Source organism: Octopus bimaculoides, chromosome 18 (genome assembly GCF_046866305.1).
Source record: "Octopus bimaculoides isolate indiv1 chromosome 18, ASM4686630v1, whole genome shotgun sequence".
Taxonomy (NCBI): domain Eukaryota; kingdom Metazoa; phylum Mollusca; class Cephalopoda; order Octopoda; family Octopodidae; genus Octopus; species Octopus bimaculoides.
In genome coordinates, this window is record NC_142945.1 from 3,623,853 (window position 1) to 3,648,852 (window position 25,000).

Consider the following 25,000-nt stretch of genomic DNA (forward strand, 5'->3'; position numbering starts at 1 on the left):
ATATTTATATATATATATATATATATATATATATATATATATATATATATATATTTATATTTATATATATATATATATATATATATATATATATATATATATATATATATATATATATATATTTATATATATATATATATATATATATTTATATATATATATATATATATATTTATATATATATATATATATATATTTATATATATATATATATATATATATTTATATATATTTATATATATATATATATATATTTATATATATATATATATATATATATATATATATATATATATATATTTATATATATATATATATATATATATATATATATATATATATATATATATATATATATATTTATATATATATATATATATTTATATATATATATATATATTTATATATATATATATATATATTTATATATATATATATATATATTTATATATATATATATATTTATATATATATATATATATATATATTTATATATATATATATATATATATATATATATATATATATATATATATATATATATATATATATATATATATATATATATATATATATATATTTATATATATATATATATATTTATATATATATATATATATTTATATATATATATATATATATTTATATATATATATATTTATATATATATATATATATATTTATATATATATATATTTATATATATATATATTTATATATATATATATTTATATATATATATATATATATTTATATATATATATATATATATATATATATATATATATATATATATATTTATATATATATATATATTTATATATTTATATATATATATATATTTATATATATATATATATATATATATATATATATTTATATATATATATATATATATATATATATATATATATATATATATATATATACATACATATATATATATTTTTTTTCCATTTCATTTCAAAGTTTCAGCTCAGAGCTGTGGGCCCCTGAATCCCAAGCTGTTGCAGTAACTGGTCCTGAAGCGCGATGGCATTGCTGGGATCTTTGGCACTATGCAGTGCCGTCCCGTTCTGGCATTGGTGTAGCTTTCAATGCCAAAATTTGGCACAATTCCTTCCAGGATCTTTCAGATGTATATTACTGCATACCTCTCCCGCCTTCTCTCCAGGGAGTAGAGTCTTAGCTGTTTCAGCCTTTCCCAGTAGCTGACCAGTTGCAAAGAGACAATCTTCTTTGTGAATCTCTTCTGGATTGCTTCAAGGTCTGCTGTTAATTTCAGACTGGTGGGTGACCACAGCTGTGAGCAGTAATCCAGGCGGCTGAGGACGAATGTCCTCCAGAGGATCATCATGGTTTCCTTATCTCTGGTTCTGAATGTTCTCAGGATCCATCCAGCCAATCGTCTGCACTTTGTTGCCATTCTGGTAATGTGCACTTGGAAAGAGGTATCATCACTCATGTCGATACCCAGGTCTTTCACTGATTTAGGCTCTGGGATTGAAATTCCCTGTGGACCAGTGTACTCTGTAAGTTTAATATTCAGTTTTGGACGTTGGTAGCGCAGGGCTTGGAATTTTTCAGCATTAAACTGCATATTATTGTCAACACCAGGCTCCAGTCCGATTTGGCAGAGTTTCTACAGCTGGATGCCCTTCCTAACGCCAACCACTCAGAGAGTGTAGTGGGTGCTTTTACGTGTCACCCGCACGAAAACGGCCACGCTCGAAATGGTGTCTTTTATGTGCCACCCGCACAAGCCAGTCCAGGGGCACTGGCAACGATCTCGCTCGAAAATCCTACAGGAGCCAGTCAGGCGGTACTGGCAACGGCCACGCTCAAAATGGTGCATCTCATGTGCCACCCGCACAAGAACCAGTCCAGGGGCACTTGCAACGATCTTACTTGGCTTGCCGGGTCTTCTCACGCACAGCACATTTCCAAAGGTCTCGGTCAGTAGTCATCGCCTCGGTGAGGCCCAATGTACGAAGGTCTTGCCTCACCACCTCAGCCCAGGTCTTCCTGGGCCTACCTCTTCCACGGGTTCCCTCAACTGTTAGGGTGTGGCACTTTTTCACGCAGCTATCCTCCTCCATTCTCACCACATGTCCATATATATATATATATGTATGTATATATATATATATATGTATGTATATTTATGTATGTATATATATATATATATATATTGCCAAAGGTGCCGTCCACTGCATCTCACATAAGAACAAGGTACTGCAGCAGCCTCGGTTTCAGAGGACCTCAGCTCTTCAATGCCCTGCCAAAACATTTGAGAGACCTGCAAGACACGGATGTGGAGGTCTTCAAGACAAAACTTGACACTTTCCTCTCCACGGTACCAGACGAACCAATGGCTCGTAATGAGACGCAGTTTAGGGCAGCTATGTCAAATTCTCTTATACACCAGATGTGCCATCAAAACTCTTGATTGGACCATGTCAGGTGGGGGAGAAGAGCCATGCGAGGAACGTGAAAGTCACGGTGGTGCACCAGCATGACCGCAGCCACTTGGCTGAAACACATAAATAAATAAATAAATAAATATATATATATGAATGGAGCCGATCATATATATATATATATATATATATATATGATCGTCTCTTTGCAACTGCTCAGCTACTGGTAAAGTCTGAAACAGCTAAGACTCTACTCCCTGGAGAGATTTTGGGAGAGGTATGCAGTAATATATGTCTGGAAGATCCTGGAAGGAATTATCCCAAATTTTGGCATTGAAAGCTACACCAATGCCAGAACGGGATGACACTGCATAGTGCCAAAGTTCCCAGCAATGTCAATACGCTTCAGGACCAGTTACTGCAACACCTTGGATTTCAGGGGCCCACAGCTTTTTAATATTGTCCCAAAGAGCTTGAGGAACCTGCACAAAGTAGATGTAGGCGTTTTAAAATCAAGGCTGGACCTCTTCCTGTCGAGAGTCCCAGATAAACTTACCTCACGGCAAGAGGTGCAAATGAAGGTAGCTACATCAAACTCCATTCTTCACCAAGCACCACATATTGGAGGAGGCTCTCAGTAATAACAGTCTAACAAAATGGCGGTGCATAAGCATGGCCCCAGCTCTGAGCTGAAACTAGAGGAAAGAAAAGTATATATATATATATATATATATAGTAGTAACAGAGATGGAGGAATTTCGATTATCCCCACGTGGTAAGTTGTAATATATATAAAAAATTTAGAAAAAGGAAAATACACGCATTTACATAGTTTTTAATATATAGACCGGTTTCGCTTTTGCTATTCATGATATTATGGTTTACTTATTTGAATATGTATTTTCTTAAGAAGAAATTTTTGTCCATGTTGTGTGTGATGATATTTACGACTGAATGGCTTCACAAGTAGAAGAATAAGGGGAGGTAATTGGCTGTCGTTATTATTGTTGTTACGGGCAAGAGAGATAACTGTTCAGCTTTCGGTAAGGGGAGGTGAATATATATGTGTACACACACACACACACACATAAAAATAGGTGATGTAATCGTGAATTGGAATATGTAAGAAGACAAAAGTATTTATACGTGCATATCAAGACATGTTCTGTATTTTTCAATGTAAAAAGTTTCTTTATTTAAACGTTCTTGTGGAGAGATTGTGTCTTTGCACTTGAAGAAGGGGAAAACTGTGAAATTTGGTTTGATGTTATCTGCACATTTTTCTATATGTTCACTGAGAGGAATTTGCCTGTATTGCGGGAAACGGCTTTACTCTTTATGTAGAGTGGTTCTCCTTCTCAAGGTCATACTCGTCTGTCCAATATAGTTATGTCCGCAACCCGACATAAATTAGGTTCTCAGAGGCACAAGTGAAACTAGTTTTAATTTCTTTAAAAAGGAAATCCAAGCCTTCAAGTAAGTTGGGACAGGTTCCACAGTTTGAGCGTCCACATTTTTTAACTGTTGGTTTCGTGGTTTTGTAGAGCTTCGCATTTGTTAGTAGTCTCTTTAGCGATTTGTGTTGCTTTTTGCATATGATGAGTTTGTGTGTTTTCAGGATGTCGTTCATTTTTGGATCTCTAGTTAGTAAAGGAAGATTTTGCACAATAGTGCAATTCTAAGTATTACTCTATTATCAACTCGCACACAGTAGAGATAAACCATTTACCATTTCTGTGGTGTCACCTCCTTCCTTTGATGCTATAAGTACGTGCTTATTTTGCTTAATGGCTAATCTTGCGTTGCTAGCAAGCATTACCAAGTCACGTAGGCTACCCATGAGCGCCGTGGCCTAATTTAGGAATATATTCTTAAAGCCCACTGCTGAGAACAAAATCTACTTGTCTTAGGCAGACAGAACGTTATCTCCTTGACTCTATTAAACAATGCACATTCCTAAGATTTAAAAAAAAAAATTATTTTAATAAAACCCTCCCAACGAATGGACCAGCCGAAATTTCACCTTGCTGTTTATTCTGCATAGCATCTGTAAAATTTGGCACAAACATTTACGAAATTATATTTGATTACCAAAAGTTAAAAGGAAAATAAAATACATATTAGGCCTTTCGTATGGCCAGAATGTAATTAATTTTGAATAATTTTTTGTTTTGATAATTTAACATGCTTTTTACCCTCCATTAATACCTAATCGAGTTCCCATGCTTGTCGTTACAAACATTAATTACGAACCTCTACATTTTGTGTTGTAGGGGTCTTTCGACTAGGGTCTCCAACTTGCCAATTTTTCCAGCTGATATATTGTGTGTGTGTGTGTGTGTGTGTGTGTGTGTGTGTGTGTGTGTGTATGCGAGCGTGTGTTTCACTTTATACTTCCGTCACCCGTGTTAATATTTTACGAAGTACCTATCGACGTTTTATCTGTCTTTACACTGTGAGTTCAAACACAGCCGAGGTTGACTTTGCCGTTCATCTTTCCAGAATCGATAAAATAAATACCAGTTGAGCACTGGGAATCGATGTAATCGAATTATCACCCGCCCTCAAAATTGCTGGCCTTGTGCCAAAATTTGAAACCGATATTTAATGAAGTAAACATGGCACCCAATGAAAAAGAGCTCTTAAAGTTTTGGTAAATTTATAATTTCACACCAGATTCGATTTCGGTAGTAAATAATTATTTTCCCGCGATCCTTTTGGGTGCAATCGACTTAGTTGACCTCGTAAACTGTCGGAAATGCATTTTTTTCTGCGGAAAACGGTGGAGGTGGGGCGGAACCTCGGAAATTCCCCTTCCCGACTCCGTCTCCCGCGGTTTTTTAATTTTCGTTGTAATTGTCTCAATGACCTCATATATATAAACAGTTAATTCCATTTACAGATTGTATATTCTGATTAAAATGTCTACGTTTGGTTGTTTGCTGGAATCGATCGGATTAGTAAACGTCGCTTTGTCGTTCCTCTGACGGGTCAGAAGCGTGACAAAGCGACATTGCTTCTACTAATTCAAAAATACCTCAAACCTGGCTCAGTTACCTACAGTGAGTCTTGGGCAGCTTACAAAGACATACAAACATCGGGTTATCAACATTACATGATAAAGCACAAAGAAAATTTTGTTGACTCCACACTTACACACACGAAACATCGAACGTTTTTGTCGAGATTTAAAAGAATGAATGAAAAGGCCGGGTATTCGTTCAAACTATGTACACCTGTAACTAGCCAGGTATTTAGTTACCCCTGCTACAGAAAACAGAAAAAAATACCGCACCAATTCTTTTTATTGAGGCAGCAAAATTATATACACCCTTCCTAGATCGCCTGTAAAGGATCGATTGCAGCACAAATCCGCAGACAGAAGATATACAGGATTGCCCTAGGTTCTGCCACACCCACTCCGTTTTCCCACACATGAGGTCAATTAAAACGATCCAACGAAAAAAAAAAAAAAAATGCAGGAGACGGGGTCGGAAAGGGGACTTTCCAAAGTTCCGCTTCACCCCACCTCCTCTGTTTTCCGTAGAAAAAATGCATTTCTGACAGTTTACGAGGTCAACTAAGACGATTGCACCCAAAAGACCGCGGGGGAAAAAATTATTTACTACCGAAATCGAGTCTGGTGTGAAATTATAAATTTAACAAAGTTTTTTCTCAGTTCCTGGTTTATCATGGGGCGGCTGTAGACGTTGCCGTAGTTTATTAGAAAATACTTAGCTTATATCGTTTAATGTTTATCTTCTGTTACGTATACACAATTTTAAATACAGGTCATACGGTGGAAAACTGTAGTTTTAACTATTTCACATGCAGTACTTTATGGTTTGCCTTAATGACTGGGGCTATGGAAGATAGGAAGGGCAACCACGACTGAATTGTATTTAGCAATATCAGGTGTCATGTATTATGTCTTGTTCCACTCACGATGTTTCTAAGAATTGCTTGTCTGATATATAAAGAAATAGAAGAACGAATGATGCATAAGCCAACAGATCAGGTTTCCAGAGAAATTAGTGAAGATCAACCTTCCTCCGTCGCCCCTCGGTACTGAAACGAACCAATGAGAGAAGTCTGTGCGTGATCGTCGCACCTGCTTGAAATAATAGCCAAATTTCTCTTAAATGACACTCTACAGTTATAAAAAAAGATAGTGTGTGTGTGTCTGTGTGTGACGAAGTTCCGATCAAGGGCTTTCGAAATAGTAAACTTCTCATGGAGAAAAAGGCGACAAGGAATTGGGTGGTTCTTTTGTTTTGTTACAGTCGTTTGACTGCGGCCATGCCGGAGCACCGCCTTTAGTCGAGCAAATCGACCCCAGGACTTATTCTTTGTAAGCCTAGTACTTATTCTATCGTTTTCTTTCGCCGAACCGCTAATTTACGGGGACGTAAACACACCAGCATCAGTTGTCAAGCGATGTTGGGGAGGACAAGCACAGATACACAAACATATACATATATATACGACGGGCTTCTTTCAGTTTCCGTCTACCAAATCCACTCGCAAGGCTTTGGTCGGCCCGTGGCTATAGTAGAAGACACTTGTCCAAGGTGTCACGCAGTGGGACTGAACCCGGAACCATGTGATTGCTAAGCAAGCTACTTACCACACACCCACTCCTCCTCCTGGTTGTTCACTTCTGTGAAAGAATCTTTCTGTTCTTGACATTCTCCCCATTCACGATTTCCTGCTCTTTTCTGGTAAAAGTTTACTATTTACGGAAGTCTCATGTAACGGATGGATCGTAATAAAAATTTACTTAGAAAGATGAGATGGTCACTGGTGGAATTTCTTTGATGTGAATTTACTTGTCTAGGGCTGGTTTTGCCAACACAAGTGTGCCCCCACCTCGACTTTGTTTCCTCATAACTTCCAGGAAAAAGATATTTTTTTAATATAATTTTCTACAAATACGCTTCAGATTATCTAGATTGCGATTATATCGGAATTTGGGAAAAATAAACTTGCGCACCTACACACACATGACGATTTGTTTTAGAAATTTCAAGTTTCATTTGGTAGATGTAATGTATGCGAGCCTACCGTTTATTTATTATTTTTTCTCTTATTAAATTCCAATATTATTGGAATCTAAACCACCTGGCAGGTATTTGTAGAAAAATTGGATCTACAAGGAAACAAAGGAATAATAATAAAAAAAAAAACAAGGGTGTATTAAGCTGCAGAAGATGGTGGTGGTGGTGATGGTCGGTGGGGGAGTATATCCCAGAATAAATAGAATAAGTAGAGTGGACATTATTTTTATTGGACAAAGGTGGCAAACTGGCAGAATCATTAGCAATCCGGACAAAATGCTCAATGGCGTTTCATCTGTGTTTACAGCTGGCTATATGACACTATCTGTGTCCTTATATTTTCAAACAAGGGAATCTAGCAAATATAAGGACACAGATCGTGTCATATAGCCAGCTGGAGACGATGTCTCCTGGGGCTAAATTACAGCAACATTCGTCCTAAACCAGGACTGCCATGTTATGTTGGCAAACAATCTTTACTACAAAGTACCCTTGCTGAATATCTCTTGTTGTGAGATTTAAAAATAGTAATTTTCCAATTGAGGTTATTGTCAATATTTTTGTTAAAATATAAATGAAATCTTACTTTATTTTGATTTTTTTCCCCCCTGTCTACATAGGTGTGTTATTTCAATCCGGTGATTAGACTCAGAGTACGCTCAGTTTGGAATATGCAAGCCACAAAGTCTGGTCGAATCCTGCTCTTCCTGGAAGATATATTCCATTTGAAGGAAGTTGGACCGTTAGCCAATTCTGAGGTGAATTATTTTCTCTTTGTGTTGTTCATTTTCTTCATGGTTTCACAATGGGCCCATGGTTTTGGGTTCAGTCCCACTGTGTGACACCTGATCTTTACATATATATATAAAAAGAATAAAAAGTGTGTTTGTATGTGTTGGTGTTTGGCGTGCATTGGTCTTTATATATATATCTGTGTATACATTGGTATGCGTGTATGTATGTATATGAGTTGTGTGTGTATGTGTGTTTACATGTGGTGTGTGTTGGTGGTTATAAATATGTTTGTCTGTACCTCATGTATGCTTGTGTGCATGCATGCACATGTATGTGTATGTGCATGTACATGTGTGTGCATGTACATGTGTGTGCATGCGCATGTGTATATGTGCACATGCATGTGTGTGTGTGTGTATATATAAAGAGGAGAACAATGGATTTTTTTGCTGAAGTATTCCATTGTTCTTGTAACATTTTAAAAGGAGCGATGCTGTGACTTGCATATAACATGTGACCTTGTGACACAGTTTGTGCCATTGTGTTTCGTTATCTGAAGTGACTACTAGAAGCAATTGGAACAGAGCACACGAACACACGTTTGTGTATGTGTTTGTGTGTGGTAGATCTCTGTTATTCGACGACGATTGGCAGTTAGTTGTTGACTCACCTGAATTACCTGCAATTTGTTACATTGTAACCCATCCTCACTGTGTGTTACTCCTTGTTACATTCTCCTTTCTTATCACGATCGTTTATTTTTGTTGTTGTGTCATTTCATTCCAAGTTTCTGCAAGTGCTCCACCCTTATTGCAGCCCCTGTTATTATTATTTTGCCCCAAATTGGCCCTAATCAAGAAAATCCATGATCAAGAATATCTGTGTCATGACCATCCTGTGTTTTCTTTCATGCATAGTTTATCTAAGAGTACATTGTCTGATGTGTTTTACCATATTTAAGACAGGAAGTTTGGGCTGTAGATTAATTGATCAATCATGTACACGCTACCATCGTTGGCTCCTGCTTTTTCTTGTTTTAGAACCTGCAGTTTGGTAAGACGTGGCATTCCATTCGTTAAAGCTGTCTTTGTTTCTGTTTCTTCAGAGAAAATGTAAAGCCTTTTGCACGTTTTATGAGAAGTTGATGCCCCAGGAGAAGAGTGTATTTCTTCAGATTTTATCTCGAGATTATGGCATAAATCAGGAACTGGTGATGAAAACATCAAGGAACTTCATAAGTTCCAAGGTAGGTACAGCTTTTAGCTTTAATTTTAAAAACTTTACAGAATGCTCTCTTTCATTTGTTTCAGTCATTTGACTGTGGCCCTGCTGGAGCACTACCTTTAGTTGAACAAATCAACCCCAGGATTTATTCTTTGTGAGCCTAGTACTTATTCTACTAGTCTCTTTTGCCGAACCGCTAAGTCATGGGGACGTAAACACACCAACGTCAGTTGTCAAGTGAATTTGAACTCAGAACATAAAGACATGTAATACTGCTAAGCATTTCGCCTGCTGTGCTAACACATACATATATGTATGATGGGCTTCTTTTTAGTTTCTGTCTACCAAATCCACTCACAAGGGTTTGCTCGGCCCAAGGCTATAGTAGAAGACACTTGCCCAAGGTGCCATGCAGTGGGACTGAACCTGGAACCATGTGTACTATATGTGTATGTTTATTATATGTATTTGTGTATTTATATGTATACATGTGCTCATGTTCTGTTTCTCTTCTGTACAGACATCTGAACTCAGTTTATTGAAAGCTGGGGAAATGCTGCGCAATGCCCTCACTCCGCAGTACAAGCAACTGTTTGTCAATATTGGTCGTATTGAAGGTGGCGTGAAATTCTTGGTTGATTTACGAGGAGATGTTTTGGTAAGACTACAAAAAATTTTCTTTCAGTTATTCTCTTGTACGAGTCTCATAGAAATGGCATTCATTTTTTTTTTCATCTTGAATCTTCTTTGGAACTAGTGAAATATTTTTTTTTTGTCTTTTCTACTCTAGGCACAAGGCCCGGAATACTTGGGGAGGGGGCCAGTTGATTAGATTGACTCCAGTATGCAACTGGTACTTAATTTATCGACCTTGTTTTTGAAGCTCTGAAGGAGCTGTCAGGTGAAGCACAGGCACTCAGCTCTGAGTGGACTGCACCTAATAGCAGAAACAGCTGTAAGCTTATGAAGTTCATTACATAATATCTACTTCCCTTATCTTTTATTACATTCTGTACTCAACTAATGCTTTATTCCGAAACAAGTTCATTGCTTTCTAACTCCAGGTTATTAATATGAAATTTTTCAAATTTATATAATCACACGTATCCACATATGTGCTCACACATATATATATATATATATATATATATATATATATATATATATGTGGGTGCACTGAAAGTGTAGCTGCTAGAATAAGAATAGCCTGGGCAAAGTTTAGAGAGCTCTTACCCCTGCTGGCGACAAAGGGACTCTCACTCAGAGTAAAAGGCAGACTGTATGACGCATGTGTACGAACAGCCATGCTACATGGCAGTGAAACATGGGCTGTAACTGCTGAGGACATACGTAAGCTCGCAAGGAATGAAGCCAGTATGCTCCGTTGGATGTGTAATGTCAATGTGAATACCCGTCAGAGTGTAAGTATCTTGAGAGAAAAGCTGAACATTAGAAGCATCAGTTGTGGTGTGCAAGAGAGACGATTGCGCTGGTATGGTCATGTGGTGAGAATGGATGAGGATAGCTGCGTGAAAAAGTGCCACACCCTAACAGTTGAGGGAACCCGTGGAAGAGGTAGGCCCAGGAAGACCTGGGCTGAGGCGGTGAGGCAAGACCTTCGTACATTGGGCCTCACCGAGGCGATGACTACTGACCGAGACCTTTGGAAATATGCTGTGCGTGAGAAGACCCGGCAAGCCAAGTAAAATCGTTGCCAGTGCCCCTGGACTGGCTCTTGTGCGGGTGGCACATAAGATGCACCATTTTGAGCGTGGCCGTTGCCAGTACCGCCTGACTGGCCTCCGTAGGATTTTCGAGCGAGATCGTTGCCAGTGCCCCTGGACTGGCTTGTGCGGGTGGCACATAAAAGACACCATTTCGAGCGTGGCCGTTGCCAGTATCGCCTGACTGGCCTTCGTGCAGGTGACACGTAAAAGCACCTACTACACTCTCTGAGTGGTTGGCGTTAGGAAGGGCATCCAGCTGTAGAAACTCTGCCAAATTTAGATTGGAGCCTGGTGTTGCCATCCGGTTTCACCAGTCCTCGGTCAAGTCGTCCAACCCATGCTAGCATGGAAAGCGGACGTTAAACGATGATGATGATGATGATATATATATAAAATTAAAATCGTTTTCTTGATTGCAGCATGAAATGACAGTGACTGGTTTAAACCAAGACAGTCCCCATCTACGGATCTTAAACTATTCACTCCGAGAATTACTGAGTCTCTGGTTTTCTGTGGGTTTATTAAATTTACAAAGAATTACCTGGCAGTCACCATGTGATATGGTACAGAAGGTACGTCTCTCCCTCCAACTTTTAACTTATAATCTTTTCTAATCAAAACACAAAGCCTGAAATTTTTTGGGTGGGGAGTCAGTCAATTAGATCGATCCCTGTATGCAACAAAAAATAAGCGAAACACAGGCATGCAACTGAGTTGAAGGCAGATTTACTTCTGCCTTTATAGCAAATAAAGAAAACAGTGTTGTAGGAATGTACGCAGCACGTATACTACAGCAGTACTATGCGTATAGCTTTAATACTGAGATTGAAAGGTAGGGGCAAATTATGCCTACCTAATCTACAAAAGAATAAAATATTTTGCATTTTATGCACAGTAATCAGAGTAACCTCCATAATTTTATTGAATTAGGTGCATATTTTGCCATAAAAGCAAAATATTGCTATCGATCTACTTTATTCAAGGTAGACATTGCCTACCTAGGTGGCATGTCCCTGATATGTATATATATATATATATATATTCTTTTACTTGTTTCAGTCATTTTGACTGTGGCCATGCTGGAGCACCGCCTTTAGTTGAACAATTCTTTGTAAGCCTAGTATCTATTCTATTGGCCTCTTTTACTGAACCACTAAGTTACGGGTACGTAAACACACCAATGTCGGTTGTCAACAGAATGAAACAAGAGAATCGGATTAAGTGTTCAGTACAACATCATGAATTACTTAAGCTTACACACATTTCACTAGTGAATACTGGTGTTTTATGTGATAATTGTAATGTAAATAACCGCATAAAAGGGTTGAAACATCAGATCTCCAGAGAAATACTGTAATTCAATTCGGTACTAGGTACTGACAGGTTGGTTGATAGTGTGAAAACATGTCAGGTGTGTGTGTGTTCTTTTATTTGCGGATTAACAAGGTTGCCAGTGGTTTCATGTAGAGAGTGATCTCTTAACAACTTTCAAGCCTGCTGCATGAGAACAGTACTTGTCTCCATTTTGGATGAGAATACGTGAGGTTACATGAGGCTGTACAGGATTTCAGGACAAATGATTATACAGATCATGGGGGGGGGGGGGGGGTAACATACACACACACATATTTGTATTAATAATAGAAGATGGATCGAATGATATTCTTTATTTAAAATCTCTACAATTGTTTCAACACACTTTTACACTTGTAGTATGTTGTTTTTAGCTTTTTATATCTATGTGTGTGTGAGTATCTATCTATAAGTTTATCTCTCTTTCTCTATGTATGAATAACTGAATGAATGATTTTTGCTTTTTGTTTTCCATAGATCTCCGAGTATGAAGCTGTCCATCCAATTCGAAACTGGACCGACCTGAAACGCCGTGTTGGCTCCTACCGACGTTGTTTCGTATTCATTCACAATGCTATGCCAAGGGAGCCAGTTGTTGTGCTCCACACGGCCCTCACAGATACAATCCCATCAAGCATTCATGTAAGTAATTGATAGTAGAGGGAACTACATCAAATTTTGGTTCAGTCCCACAACTTGGTACCTCTTAGAAAATGTCTTCTACTATAGCTCCTAGCCAACCAAATCCTTCTGAGCAGATTTTGTAGACAAAAACTGGAAGAAGCTCATTGTGTGTGTGTGTGACCTTGTGTTGACATTGTATGGAAGTTGTATATGAGTGCCACTATCATACAAGCAGTGTCCTTCATTTCTAGCCTTCTGCGAAATCATGTCTGGCCATGGGGAAATATTACTTAGCTGGGGAACGCATGAGGATTAGCAACAGGAAAGGCATCCAGCTGTAAAAAAAAAAAAACATCTGCTCCAACAAATTCCATCTGATTCATGCAAGCATAGAAAAGTGGACATTGAAACGATGACACTTATAGTAGAAGAGAATTGGTCGATGAAAGAATGATCATTTTCAGTTTTTTTTCTTTCTTACCTTTTTTCAGTCTATAATTAAATCAAACATCCGTCGGAGCACATCAGTTGAAACAGTTCCCCTGGAAGACGATCCCGAGACAGAATTAACTGATGATATTTCAACTGCTGTATTTTATTCCATCACATCCACCCAAAAAGGTATTTATAAATTCCTTTCTGCTTTTCACTTTGAGCTCAGCATGCAACTGGTACTTTTTTTATTGACCCCAAAAGGGATTTGAACTCAGAATGTAAGGAGCCAGATGAAATGCCACCAAACATTTCACCTGGCTTGCTAATGATTCTGCCTTCAATAATAATAATAATAATAATAATAATAATAATAATAATAATAATCCTTTCTAATACAGAAACAAGGCCTGAGATTGTGGGGAAGGTGGGGCTAGTTGAATACAATTGACTCCAGCGCATAACTGATACATTGCCCCCCGCACTTTCAACAATCTTTCAAGTGATCAAGACAGTTCTGATAATCTTTCCTGTCCATAACAAACAAGCTTTCTCTTGAAACTGAACAGGACATTCCATTCCAGTCTCCTCCAACCATTTGTTTATATCATTACTTACAATCCCTAATGATGCACCAATTATTACAGGCGCAACATTTACAGTTTTCATATTCCAAATTCTCAGAATTGCAAATGTTTTTTTATCATTATCATTATCATTATTATTATTTGTTGTTGTTGTTTTATAGGTCTGCAAAGTGTTGACCTTGGAAATTACTTGATCAAACGAGTAGTGCGAGAGCTGCAAGCAGAATTCCCACACATGTCAGTTTTCACAAGTTTATCTCCAGTTCCTGGTTTTAGAGATTGGCTCCTCAAAGAGATTACAAAGAAGATTCAGCTCATGCGTAAGGAACCTTTTGGTTCTTCTTTTTCTTTTTTCCATTATCGTCGTCCTTGAATTTTAGGATGAGAGCATGAGGTGGGGGTGGAAGTTTAACGATGCTTTGTTTCTCTTGATGATAACAGAACACTCATTAACACTGTTGTAATTACACATCATTATACAAACATACACTGTTATGAATACATATCATTATAAATACACATGTTTATATAAACATACACTCTCGGAGTGGTTGGCGTTAGGAAGGGCATCCAGCTGTAGAAACTCTGCCAGATCATATTGGAGCCTGGTGCAGCCTTCTGGCTTGCCAGCCCTCAGTCAAACCGTCCAACCCATGCCAGCATGGAAAGTGGACGATAAACGATGACGACGACAGTGATGATGATGATGATGTTATGACTTATAATACTGAGTGGTAAGATGGCAGAATTGTTAGCATGCTGAACAAAACGGTTACTCTTTTATTCTTTTACTTGTTTCACTCATTTGACTGTGGCCATGCTGGAGCACTGCCTTTAGTCGAACAAATCGAGCCCAGGACTTATTCTTTCAGTGTCTTTTGCCGAACCGTTAATTTACGAGGACATAAACGCATGAGCATCAGTTGTCAAGCGATGATACGGGGACAAACACAGACACACAAACACACACACACATATATATATGACGGGCTTCTTTCAGTTTCCGTCTACCAAATTCACTCACAGGGCTTTGGTTGGCCTGAGGCTATAGTAGAAGACACTTTTCCAAGGTGCCACGCAGTGGGACTGAACCTGAAGTCATGTGGTTGGTAAGCAAGCTACTTACCATACAGCCGCTCCTTGGCCCACGCCAATAGCACCACCTGGCGAAGTTATTCAAATCAGGAATTGGACAACATGGGCCACTTAAGTAGAGAGTTATTGTTTACAGAGACATATCCAGATGTTGGAGGTTTATCTGAAATTTCTTGAAGGAATTTTTCCAAAGACTTCTTGAACTTTGTGGTCTGTTTCTGTTTGAATAAGTTTTGGTGAAATGTTAAAGAGAGCGGGGCCAATGGAGTTGCAATAATTGTGCCATATTTTTGTTGAGATGCGCGTGTGATTTACGTTGTGGGTGGATAGCACAGGGCTCAAGCCTTGAGTGTATCTTAAAGGTGATGCCAACATCATTTGGGCAATGCTGATGGAATATTTTCCACATCATGCTGATTATGTAGCATTCACGGCGATGTTGGAGGTCAACAAAAACAGGGCAAATTTAACTATTTCTATGTAGAATGCAAAAAAGTGATGAACAGCCTTGATCAATATGTGTGTGTGTATGACTATAGACTCACATAACAACATGTATGTCATTGTAGATACTCACTATTTTAAGTACACTTCATTATGTGGACTGCTATATATATACATTAATATAAACTAAAATTGCTATAAATACATGTCATTATTGCTATATATACAAGATTTTATACAATTGTCAAAGTAATTAATTATATATCCTGAATCTAGGTTATTGATTATATACTTCCTGTCTACGTCTCTTTATGCTGGTATTTTAATTATTAGCATTTGTATTGGTTTTAATTATTGGAAAGTGGCCATGCCAGAGCAAAAATTCTCTTTAAAGTATTCCATTGCATAATTTAAACACTGAGGTATGGTTTATGTTTAATTACCATGGAGACAGTTGATAATTAACTGTCTGTTCATAACTGAATACAAGCATGACTGTGTCATTAAGAAGGTTTGCTTCTCAATCATGTGGTTTCAAGTTCAATCCCACTGCATGACGACTTATGCAAGTGATTTCTACTCTAGCCCCAACACAATTTATGCCTTGTGGGTGAATTTCATTGGTGGAAACTGTGTTGAAGCCTATCTTATGCATGTCTTGATGACTCTTGGTTTTAATAAAAAGAAAGCTGATGGCTTCCCTATTCCATCATTTTATGTTTACCTTATTTCCCTTTATTTCTATTTCACTTCCCAGATCTCGGAGAACAAATGGACATGTCCCTCTTTGCTCAAGAAGATATATATAATCTGCGTGGTTATTTTGATCTTAATACTATGGCAGGACTTGAAAAACTGAAGAAGACACTTCAAACAAATTCCTGGTACCAGGAAGAACAGTTGAACGTTTTATTAAAGAACCCACTAATGAGACTATGTGCACAGTACCTGTATGTTGAAAAACGGAGAGGATATGCTTTAAATCCTGTTGGTGAGTAGTAGCTTTCCTTTTATCACCGGTTTCCCAATATTAATTCAAGGAATAAGGGAGGTAAGCACTGGGTCTTGTCATATAATTATCTTTCCTGAAAGACTTTTCTACAAATCCCATTATAATGATTCTTGTAATAATTATATTAATATTATATTATCGAATATTTATTTGATACTAAATGATCAGGTGTAAAGTGAACAGCCAGCAGACATAATTAAAACAATGACATATACATCATGTTCGTTTTTAATACATTCATAGATTCGAATGCAAGTAGGTTTATGTTTAACTGCGGAAGTGCCTCACCCACCCAACTTTGTTTCTTCATAACTTTCAGAAAAAATATTTTACATTGAAACCTTGTGTAAATACCTTTCCGACAGAGTAGCTTTCGATTATATTGGAATTTAATTCTTTTGGAGGTCTGTACCAGTGCTAGGTTAGATGCAATTAACTCACTTCCTTAAAAATGCTTGTGTCAGAATTAAAACTAGTATTATTTTTTTATAATTTTCTTAATTTCTTTTCTTTTTACAGCAAATTTCCATTTAGGCAATGGTGCCGTCTTATGGCGTCTCAACTGGTTGGCTGATGTTTCTCCAAGGGGTCTAGGACAATCTTGTAGCATGATGGTCAACTACAGATATTTCTTAGACGAGTCTGAAAAGAACAGTCTCAACTATTTGGAGTGTCAACAGATCCCAGCTTCCAGTCAAGTAACAGATTTGGTGGCTGATGTGAAGAAAGATTTTTCCACAGACAATGCTCCAGTTTAAGACACACACACACACCTACATGCATATACTCAATCACACACAGACACGTGTGTGTGTGTGTATTTGATGGAGAATGCAACTTACAGGTTCCTGAAGAACTCAACTACATAACCATAACCTTTCTAGGATTACTGATTATATATATATATATATATATATACATACACATGCATACATAAATATATACATACATGTACATATGTGTGTGTGTGTGTGTATGCATACATAAGTAAACAACAGGTTGTGCAGTGCGATATATATATATATATATATATAGAGAGAGAGAGAGGGGGGGGAGTTGGTATATCTGATGTAACAACCTTCTACTGTGGATAATGAATTAACAAAGGTGTATGGAATATGACTGAGATATATGGATGGACTAATGATTGATGCAGATGTGACAATAAAATACGTGGAAGGTGGGGTGGGGGAATAGATTAATAAGAATAACATAAAAAAACTGATGACTAAAGACTAAAAATATAAACTGTTCCTTCAGTGGATAAGTCTAGTTTAATACCGTTGCATTCAACATCCTGATTTCAAACCTGTAGCACACACACACACACACTCACTTCTAAAGGTTTTCTTTAAGAATCAAATAAAATGAAACATGATTTGAAATTACATGGACTCGGACATTGAAATACTTTTGTATAATGAGGTTAACATGTAACAAATACTGTGCAATGAAAATGCATGCATTATAATATCTTGATTTAATAATTGTATTTTCGTTAAGTAAATTTCATTGTAAAATAAGTGTTGAATTGTTATAAACACATTATATATACACACACATCAACAAAGGACAAATCTTGTATTATATACACACACATGGGCAGAGGCACAACTGTGGATTAAGGCGATCCGTTCATAGTTTTCATTTTGGTTTCACTACACAGCACCTTGGGGCAAGTGTCTTCTTTTATAGCCTTAGGCTGTCCAAAGTGGCTTTGGGAAACAGAAAATGAAAAAAAGCGTGTTGTATACATATCGTTGCTATTATGTTAAACTGCTGTATGTCCAAATTTGGCCAAATGCATTTTTTTTTTTGCAATATTTATTTTTGCTTGCAATAGCCAGTTCTTTTGGTCAAACTATCGTATCTCCATGCAAGCTTGGACAAATGGACATTAAAATGATAAATAGGGGTAGGGCTGAGGATGACAGGAGACTGAGACTTCTGGCAGTTTGCTGTGCTTAAGAAGACATGTCACACTAAGTAAATATGTGGTGGTCCTTGCATACAGGCTTGTCCCTGCATCCCTCTCGAGCTGAGCATTTCTAATCTTGCAGGCTTGTGGGTGCTGGTGCCTTGTAAAAAGCAATCCATGCTGGTGCTGCGTATAAGCACCCACGACACTATGTAAAGTGGTTGGCATTAAGGAGGGCATCCTGATGTAGAAAACAAAGCCAAAACAGACATGGAGGCAGAACAGCCCTTCAGCTCTTGTCAAACCGTCCAACTCATGCCAGCATGGAAAGTAGATGTTAAATGATGACTACGGTGATGAAACTTACACCATGGGCTTCCATGTGGTTTCTGCCTTTTAAATCCATTCCAAAGGCATCGGCTGGTGAGGGGGCCATAGGAGAGTTCCCTCCCCAAGCCACCATGCAGTAACCACGTAACCATATATGCACCAAACAACATAACATATAAAGAATACGAGTTAAGGGAGATAACTGTGAGAATCATGAATATGAACAACAAATATCGTACAAGACATTCGTCCAAGGAACCCTGTAATGGGACTGAACCCGAGATCACGTGGTTAGGAAGCAAACTATATATATATAATAATAATAATATAGATTTAATGAAAAGATTAAATGTGGTACTTAAAATGTTTGAGGCACCAGAATTTGGTAGGGTAAAAACCAAAAATGTACCCATTACACTCTTACACTCTCAGAGTGGTTGGCGTTTGGAAGGGCATCCAGCCATAGAAGTCTTGCCAGATCAGATTTGAGCCAAGTGCAGCCTACCGGTTTGCCAGTCCTCAGTCAAACCGTCCAACCCATGCCAGCATGGAAAATGGACGTTAAACAATGATGATATATACACACACACACAACAGTATTCTTTCAGATTTTTCTGTTTACCAAATCCATTCACACAGGCTTTTTAATTGGCCAGGAGCCATAGTAGAGGCCACTTGTCCAAAGTGCCCTGCATTTAGGCTAAAACTGAAACCATGTGGCTGGGAAGCTGACATTTTAACCCACAGACCTTCTGATGAAGGTCTTGGAATTACATTTATTAGAACAGCTAATGAAACAAAGAATTTATTAAAGAGTAAAAAATATTTTAGATTCGTTTTACTTGTTTGTTTTTATTTTCCTTTTTTTCTTTCATGTCTCAAAGTGGCAATTCTTTCTTGGTTCTAGTCCTGCGGCACTTACTGTCATAGTTCATATTCAGTTTTGGAGCTTCTGGAATAAAATCCACATCTGCTAAATTCTCTTTACCAGTTCCGAGGAAGAGAGATGAGTTTGGCAGAAAACTCTTGGATCCTTTGCGTATTGAGCCTGGTTCCGTACTTATGAAGGTTGTATGAAGTAAAGGAGGGGTTGGTAAATCGAGCTCTTTCACAATCTCCAATTTTGGTGTTTCTGGGTTTTGAAGCTCAACAGATTTATCATGCTGGTCTGCTTTTGAAGCATGTGACCTCAGTGTCTGAAATGTAAATTAATATAGAACATAAAATACATTCATCATCAGCATCATTTAATGTCCACCTTCCATGCAAGCACCGATTGGATGGTTTGACAAGGAACCAGCCAGGTAGAAGACTACGCCAGACTTCTGTGTCTGTTTTGGTATGGTTCTTACAGCTGGATGCCCTTCCAAAATGCCAGCCACTTTACAGTGTGGACAGGATGCTTTTTACATGGCACCAGCACATGTAAATAACTTGCAAGACATAAATACATATATATGTGTGTATGTATACATATATTTGAAGGTGCCTGGCCCAGTGGCTAGGATGTTGTACTCATGATTACTAAATTGTGGGTTTGATTCCTGCATTGGGCAGCACATTGTGTTCTTGAGCAAAACACTTTATGTCACATTAACCCTTTTATTACTGAATTTCTGTTGGGATGCTCTGTGTTTCTTTCAATTAATTTAAAATATAATAAAGAATTTAACTTTGTTATCATTAAGCTAGTGTTAGGAACATAAATTGTGACTAAGGTTTGGTGGAAGATTTTAATTCAGAACTTATGTAAACAAGACATTTGCAGTAGAGAGCCAGAGGCTGTTTCAGACAGGTTGGTCTCAAAAGGGTTAAAAAAACACAAAAAGCATGAAGAAGGAGAACTCTCAGAGCAAGGACAATGAGGTGAGAGAATCTTACCCGTGTTGTTAAGACTGGATGCATTGGTAATTCACCAACAGCATAGCCTTTTGAGTAATTCACCAAAATTTTCCTGTTTCCTGATTGTGGTGTTGAAGGCAGAAAGAACACATCAGAGTCCAGGTACTGCTGTGAGTTACTGTTATTAAACTGTGGTGGTTCCAAACTCTGTTTCTTACTGGATGGTTCTTCACTTATTGGCATCTCCAGCTTCTTACGAATGCTGTGGCTTGGCTTCTCTTCCAAGCGGGCTTTCTTTTGGCTTGAAAAACTCACCACATCAATGTAATTTGGAGTCTTATACAACTTGGTACCTTCAACAGAAACAAATAATCACTATTTTTTTAGATTTGCCTTAAATTATTCAAATTAGGGGAAACCGAGTTTGGAGTCAGAAATTAGATGGAAGGAAGTGAGACATGATAAAACAAAGGCAAGAAGAGGATAAGGAGACAGAAAAAGAAAGTGACTGAAGGAGTCAGCTGGAGGGGACAAGAGAAGAGTGATAAAGGAGACAGCCGGAGGTTGCAACAGGAAGGGGACAGCATTTTGGGGTAAACATTTGTGAGTCGAGAATGCTACTGTGTTCTGTCTTTGAATGCAGTTAATTTTTCTTCAGGTGGTGAAGCAGCTCTGAAGGTGTTTTAGCCCCCGTTTCACCATTCCACCAGAGCTGCCTGGGGTCACCCACTGATGTAGGTGAGAAAACTGCCTGGAAATATCAAGAGTTTTGTTGAGTCAGATGTTGTGACTCTGGGCCAGATGTTTCTGTCCTCCTCAAGGCCTGATCTTGCTGCACCACCTGTCCTCTATCTTGAACCGGACGTAATGGTTTTGTTTTCTCAGCAGCTTATGACAAGGTTTTGGCAACATGTTTTCTCTCCTTTGCAGCACTGAGTGAACCTTAGTTCCAGCAAATCCTCTCTAACACCTGTCTCTACAAGAAAGACCAGGATAATGGTAAAAGGGGACAATAAAAGAAACAGGTAGATGTGGGAGATGAAGGAGAGAGACAGAGGGGACAGTTATAATTATGCTATTGTTTAGCTCTCATTCAAGAAATCGTCAATCAAAAGGGTTCCATCTGTGACCATCATGCCTTTTATTCAGACACGGTTCATTTTGGACTACATCACCGATGTGTGATTTCATTTAAGCCGATAAGATGTGATTTGAAATTTGGCTGCTATTTTTAGCAGTCACAAACACTCACAACAGTTCCTTTATATGTGTGTGTGTGTGTGTGTGTGTGTGTTTAGTCAAATATACTCTGCAAGTATGCGATGCCACTCATCCTACTTATTCATTATTCACATTGTTTACAGTCATGCATATATGGATTGGCTATGTCTGTCTGTCTGTCTGATTGACTGTATATGAAGCCACAACAGTCGGTCACCATAGCAACAACCCAGTAAGTGAAGCATGTCTAATAAGAACTGGAGCGAATAATCTGTGGTTGGCTGGTATTCCGGATGACATCAAGACTTATAGAGATGAGGGGGAGAGAGAGAGAGTGTGTGTGTGTCTCTGAAATCGTGTTTCAAACCTTGTAAATGAGATAGAAAAGGAAGGCAGATCAGCTACATCATCATCATCATCATTTAACGTCTGCTTTCCATGCTGGCATGGGTTGGGTGGTTTGGCTGAGGACTGGTAGTAGTAGTGGTGGTGTTGGTGATAGTAGTGGTGGAGATAGAGGTAGTAGTATTGTTGGTAATGATGGTATTAGTAGTTGTAGCGGTGGTGGTGGTGGTGGTGGCAGAAGATTTTGTAAAGAAAACAAACCCAAACAATATTTACCATATCTAAGTACGCTTGTGTCTGGTGTGAAAAGAGGTGGAATTTTACCCAGGACACTTGGAGACATGAATAAACCATTATGTCGGAAATCGGCTGGTGTAGAAACACTGGAAAGGAAACCAGAATGAAACCATTTTTGACAAGACATTTTTTATCTTGAGACAATAAGAACTGCATTCTTGGATTATTAAAAGGGAATTGGTTTTGGGAACAGGAGAATAATACATCTCTGCTTGGTATATATATGTTTAAGTGTTTACTTGTTACTTATTGGACTGTGGCCATGCTGGGGCACATCCTGGTATGGTTTAGTTGAACATACTGACCACAGTTTTAAAATTTTTTTTAAGCCTGGTACTTATTCTATAGGGCACTTTTGCCAAACGAAAAAGAGGATGTAAACAAACCAACACTGGTTGTCAAGCAGAGATAGGGGACAAACACAAAGACACACACACACACACACAATTACCATAACAAAAACTGGAAAGTTTTGTATATTTCTAGTTTCATTACAATGTAGGAAATACGTTACGAATATTAATATGAAGAACAATATAAATAGGAATTCATAATTGGTATGAACAAGCAGAAAACATGTATAGGATCTTACACACACACACATATATATATATATATATATATATACACCATGATATACGTGTTAATTTGGTCCTGGAGGCCGCTCCTAAAGCAGAGCAACAATTTCCCCATAGTAGCAATGTTATAAACAGTAATTTGTTTTTAAAAACATATTTTACCTATAAAATTTATAATACTCGTAAATAAATGGCAATAAAGCAACAGCAGAATGTAAAGAATATTTTATGTAAAGTAAAAAGAATGTTGGGATCATTTATAATAAAAAATATTATTATTATAATTGTTTTCTGAATCACTTTCACTCACACTAGACATTAAAAATCACAATAAAATAACAAAAAGAATCTGATCTCTCTTACTGGTTGTTGTAATTAGAGTAAGACTCGTTATAATTATTACAAGTGTTGTTGGGTTTCTGCAACTGAGCAATTGTATAATGGCTGACTCCAAAATCTTTCAACTGTGGCGTCTGTGGAGATTCTTTCTCATCTGGCTCATCATTATTGGATACATTCTCAGGGGTAGAACTAGCAACAGGGTTAAGGGAAATAATTAAGGGTGCACGGAGAGTAATCTGAGGGGCCATGTGAATCAGAATATTTCACACGGGTTCAAAATAAATCAAAAAAATATATAAATAAATGAATTGTTGTTGTTGTTGGCACTCCGTTGCTTACAACGTTGAGGGGGTTCCAGTTGATCCGATCAACGGAACAGCTTGCTTGTGAAATTAACGTGCAAGTAGCTGAATACTCCACAGACACGTGTACCCTTAACATAGTTCTCGGGGATATTCAGCGTGACAAGGCTGACCCTTTGAATTACAGGTACAACAGAAACAGGAAGTAAGAGTGAGAGAAAGTTGTGGTGAAAGAGTACAGCAGGGTTCACCACCACCCCCTGCTGGAGCCTCGTGGAGCTTTAGGTGTCTTCGCTCAATAAACACTCACAATGCCTGGTCTGGGAATCGAAACCACGATCCTATGACCGCGAGTCCACTGCCCTAACCACTGGGCCATTGCACCTCCACTAAATAAATGAATATACAGAAAAAAAAATTTTTTAAAGAAAAAAGGATACTTTAGAAATAAAAAAGAAGAGAAAAAGTAAAGAGAAAGGATACACTTCCTTTTCTTCAACCGGATTATCATCATCATCATCATCTTGTTCTTGTTCATCTTTTACTTTTGAAGGAGTTGGTTGTTGCTTCTCTGGAAGAGATATACAAAATGCAGAAGATAAATTTTGGTCCATGTGTCACCATTCATCTCCGCTTTCTTTTTCTGTTCTGCAAATGCTTCCCCACAATGAAATAGCTATCCAATCTTATAACGCAAGCTTAATAAACCGACTCCCATCCATAACGGCCTCTTCAGCTGAAGCCACACACACACACACACAAGTGTATATACAGAAATGTAAATAAATGTGATGCCTGCAACTTGATTCTCAGCAATGCTATTGCTTGACTCTTCTCAACAAAATGAGCAAAATGGATGGGGTTTTCAATTGTACTAGGGACCTACACCCATTTAGCACAGAGGGGTGCCTCTTACAGTAGGCGTTCAAAGAGCTTACTATCCGCATGCCTTCATTCCATCATGGAATCTTGGAGTATTTTGCCATTTGCAGCACATAACAGAGATATTAAAAATCAAGTGATGCCTGTGACAGGATCTTATATATATATATATATATATATATATATATATATATACGCACACACACATGATGGGCTTTCAGTTTCCATCTACA

At 37.7% G+C, this 25,000-nt stretch overlaps 2 protein-coding genes across 10 annotated transcripts in view; one reads left to right on the plus strand and one right to left on the minus strand.

Annotated features, from left to right (window-relative positions):
• The window catches only part of LOC106880595 (malonyl-CoA decarboxylase, mitochondrial), a 35,130-nt gene extending 16,896 nt beyond the window's left edge, over positions 1-18,234 (plus strand). For 4 of the 7 annotated variants that reach the window (XM_052974248.2, XM_052974247.2, XM_052974246.2 and 1 more), the window contains exons 2-10: positions 8,098-8,235; positions 9,318-9,458; positions 9,957-10,094; positions 11,583-11,735; positions 12,994-13,158; positions 13,632-13,761; positions 14,321-14,479; positions 16,456-16,689; positions 17,230-18,234. In XM_052974248.2, coding sequence (XP_052830208.1) covers positions 8,149-8,235; positions 9,318-9,458; positions 9,957-10,094; positions 11,583-11,735; positions 12,994-13,158; positions 13,632-13,761; positions 14,321-14,479; positions 16,456-16,689; positions 17,230-17,468 — 1,446 coding nt within the window. In that variant the 5' untranslated portion in view covers positions 8,098-8,148 and the 3' untranslated portion in view covers positions 17,469-18,234. Of the gene's footprint in view, positions 1-8,097; positions 8,236-8,802; positions 8,925-9,317; positions 9,459-9,956; positions 10,095-11,582; positions 11,736-12,993; positions 13,159-13,631; positions 13,762-14,320; positions 14,480-16,455; positions 16,690-17,229 lie in introns of those variants that run through there. The other 3 variants (XM_089365649.1, XM_089365650.1, XM_089365651.1) reach the window with 2 other exon arrangements.
• LOC106880593 (uncharacterized) overlaps positions 13,196-25,000 on the minus strand; it is a 17,316-nt gene continuing 5,511 nt past the window's right edge. For 2 of the 3 annotated variants that reach the window (XM_089365652.1, XM_089365654.1), the window contains exons 4-8: positions 24,369-24,456; positions 23,605-23,772; positions 22,643-22,749; positions 20,840-21,153; positions 19,791-20,154 (exon numbers count right to left, since the gene is read on the minus strand). In XM_089365652.1, coding sequence (XP_089221778.1) covers positions 19,837-20,154; positions 20,840-21,153; positions 22,643-22,749; positions 23,605-23,772; positions 24,369-24,456 — 995 coding nt within the window. In that variant the 3' untranslated portion in view covers positions 19,791-19,836. Of the gene's footprint in view, positions 13,476-19,790; positions 20,155-20,839; positions 21,154-22,642; positions 22,750-23,604; positions 23,773-24,368; positions 24,457-25,000 lie in introns of those variants that run through there. The other variant, XM_089365653.1, reaches the window with a different exon arrangement.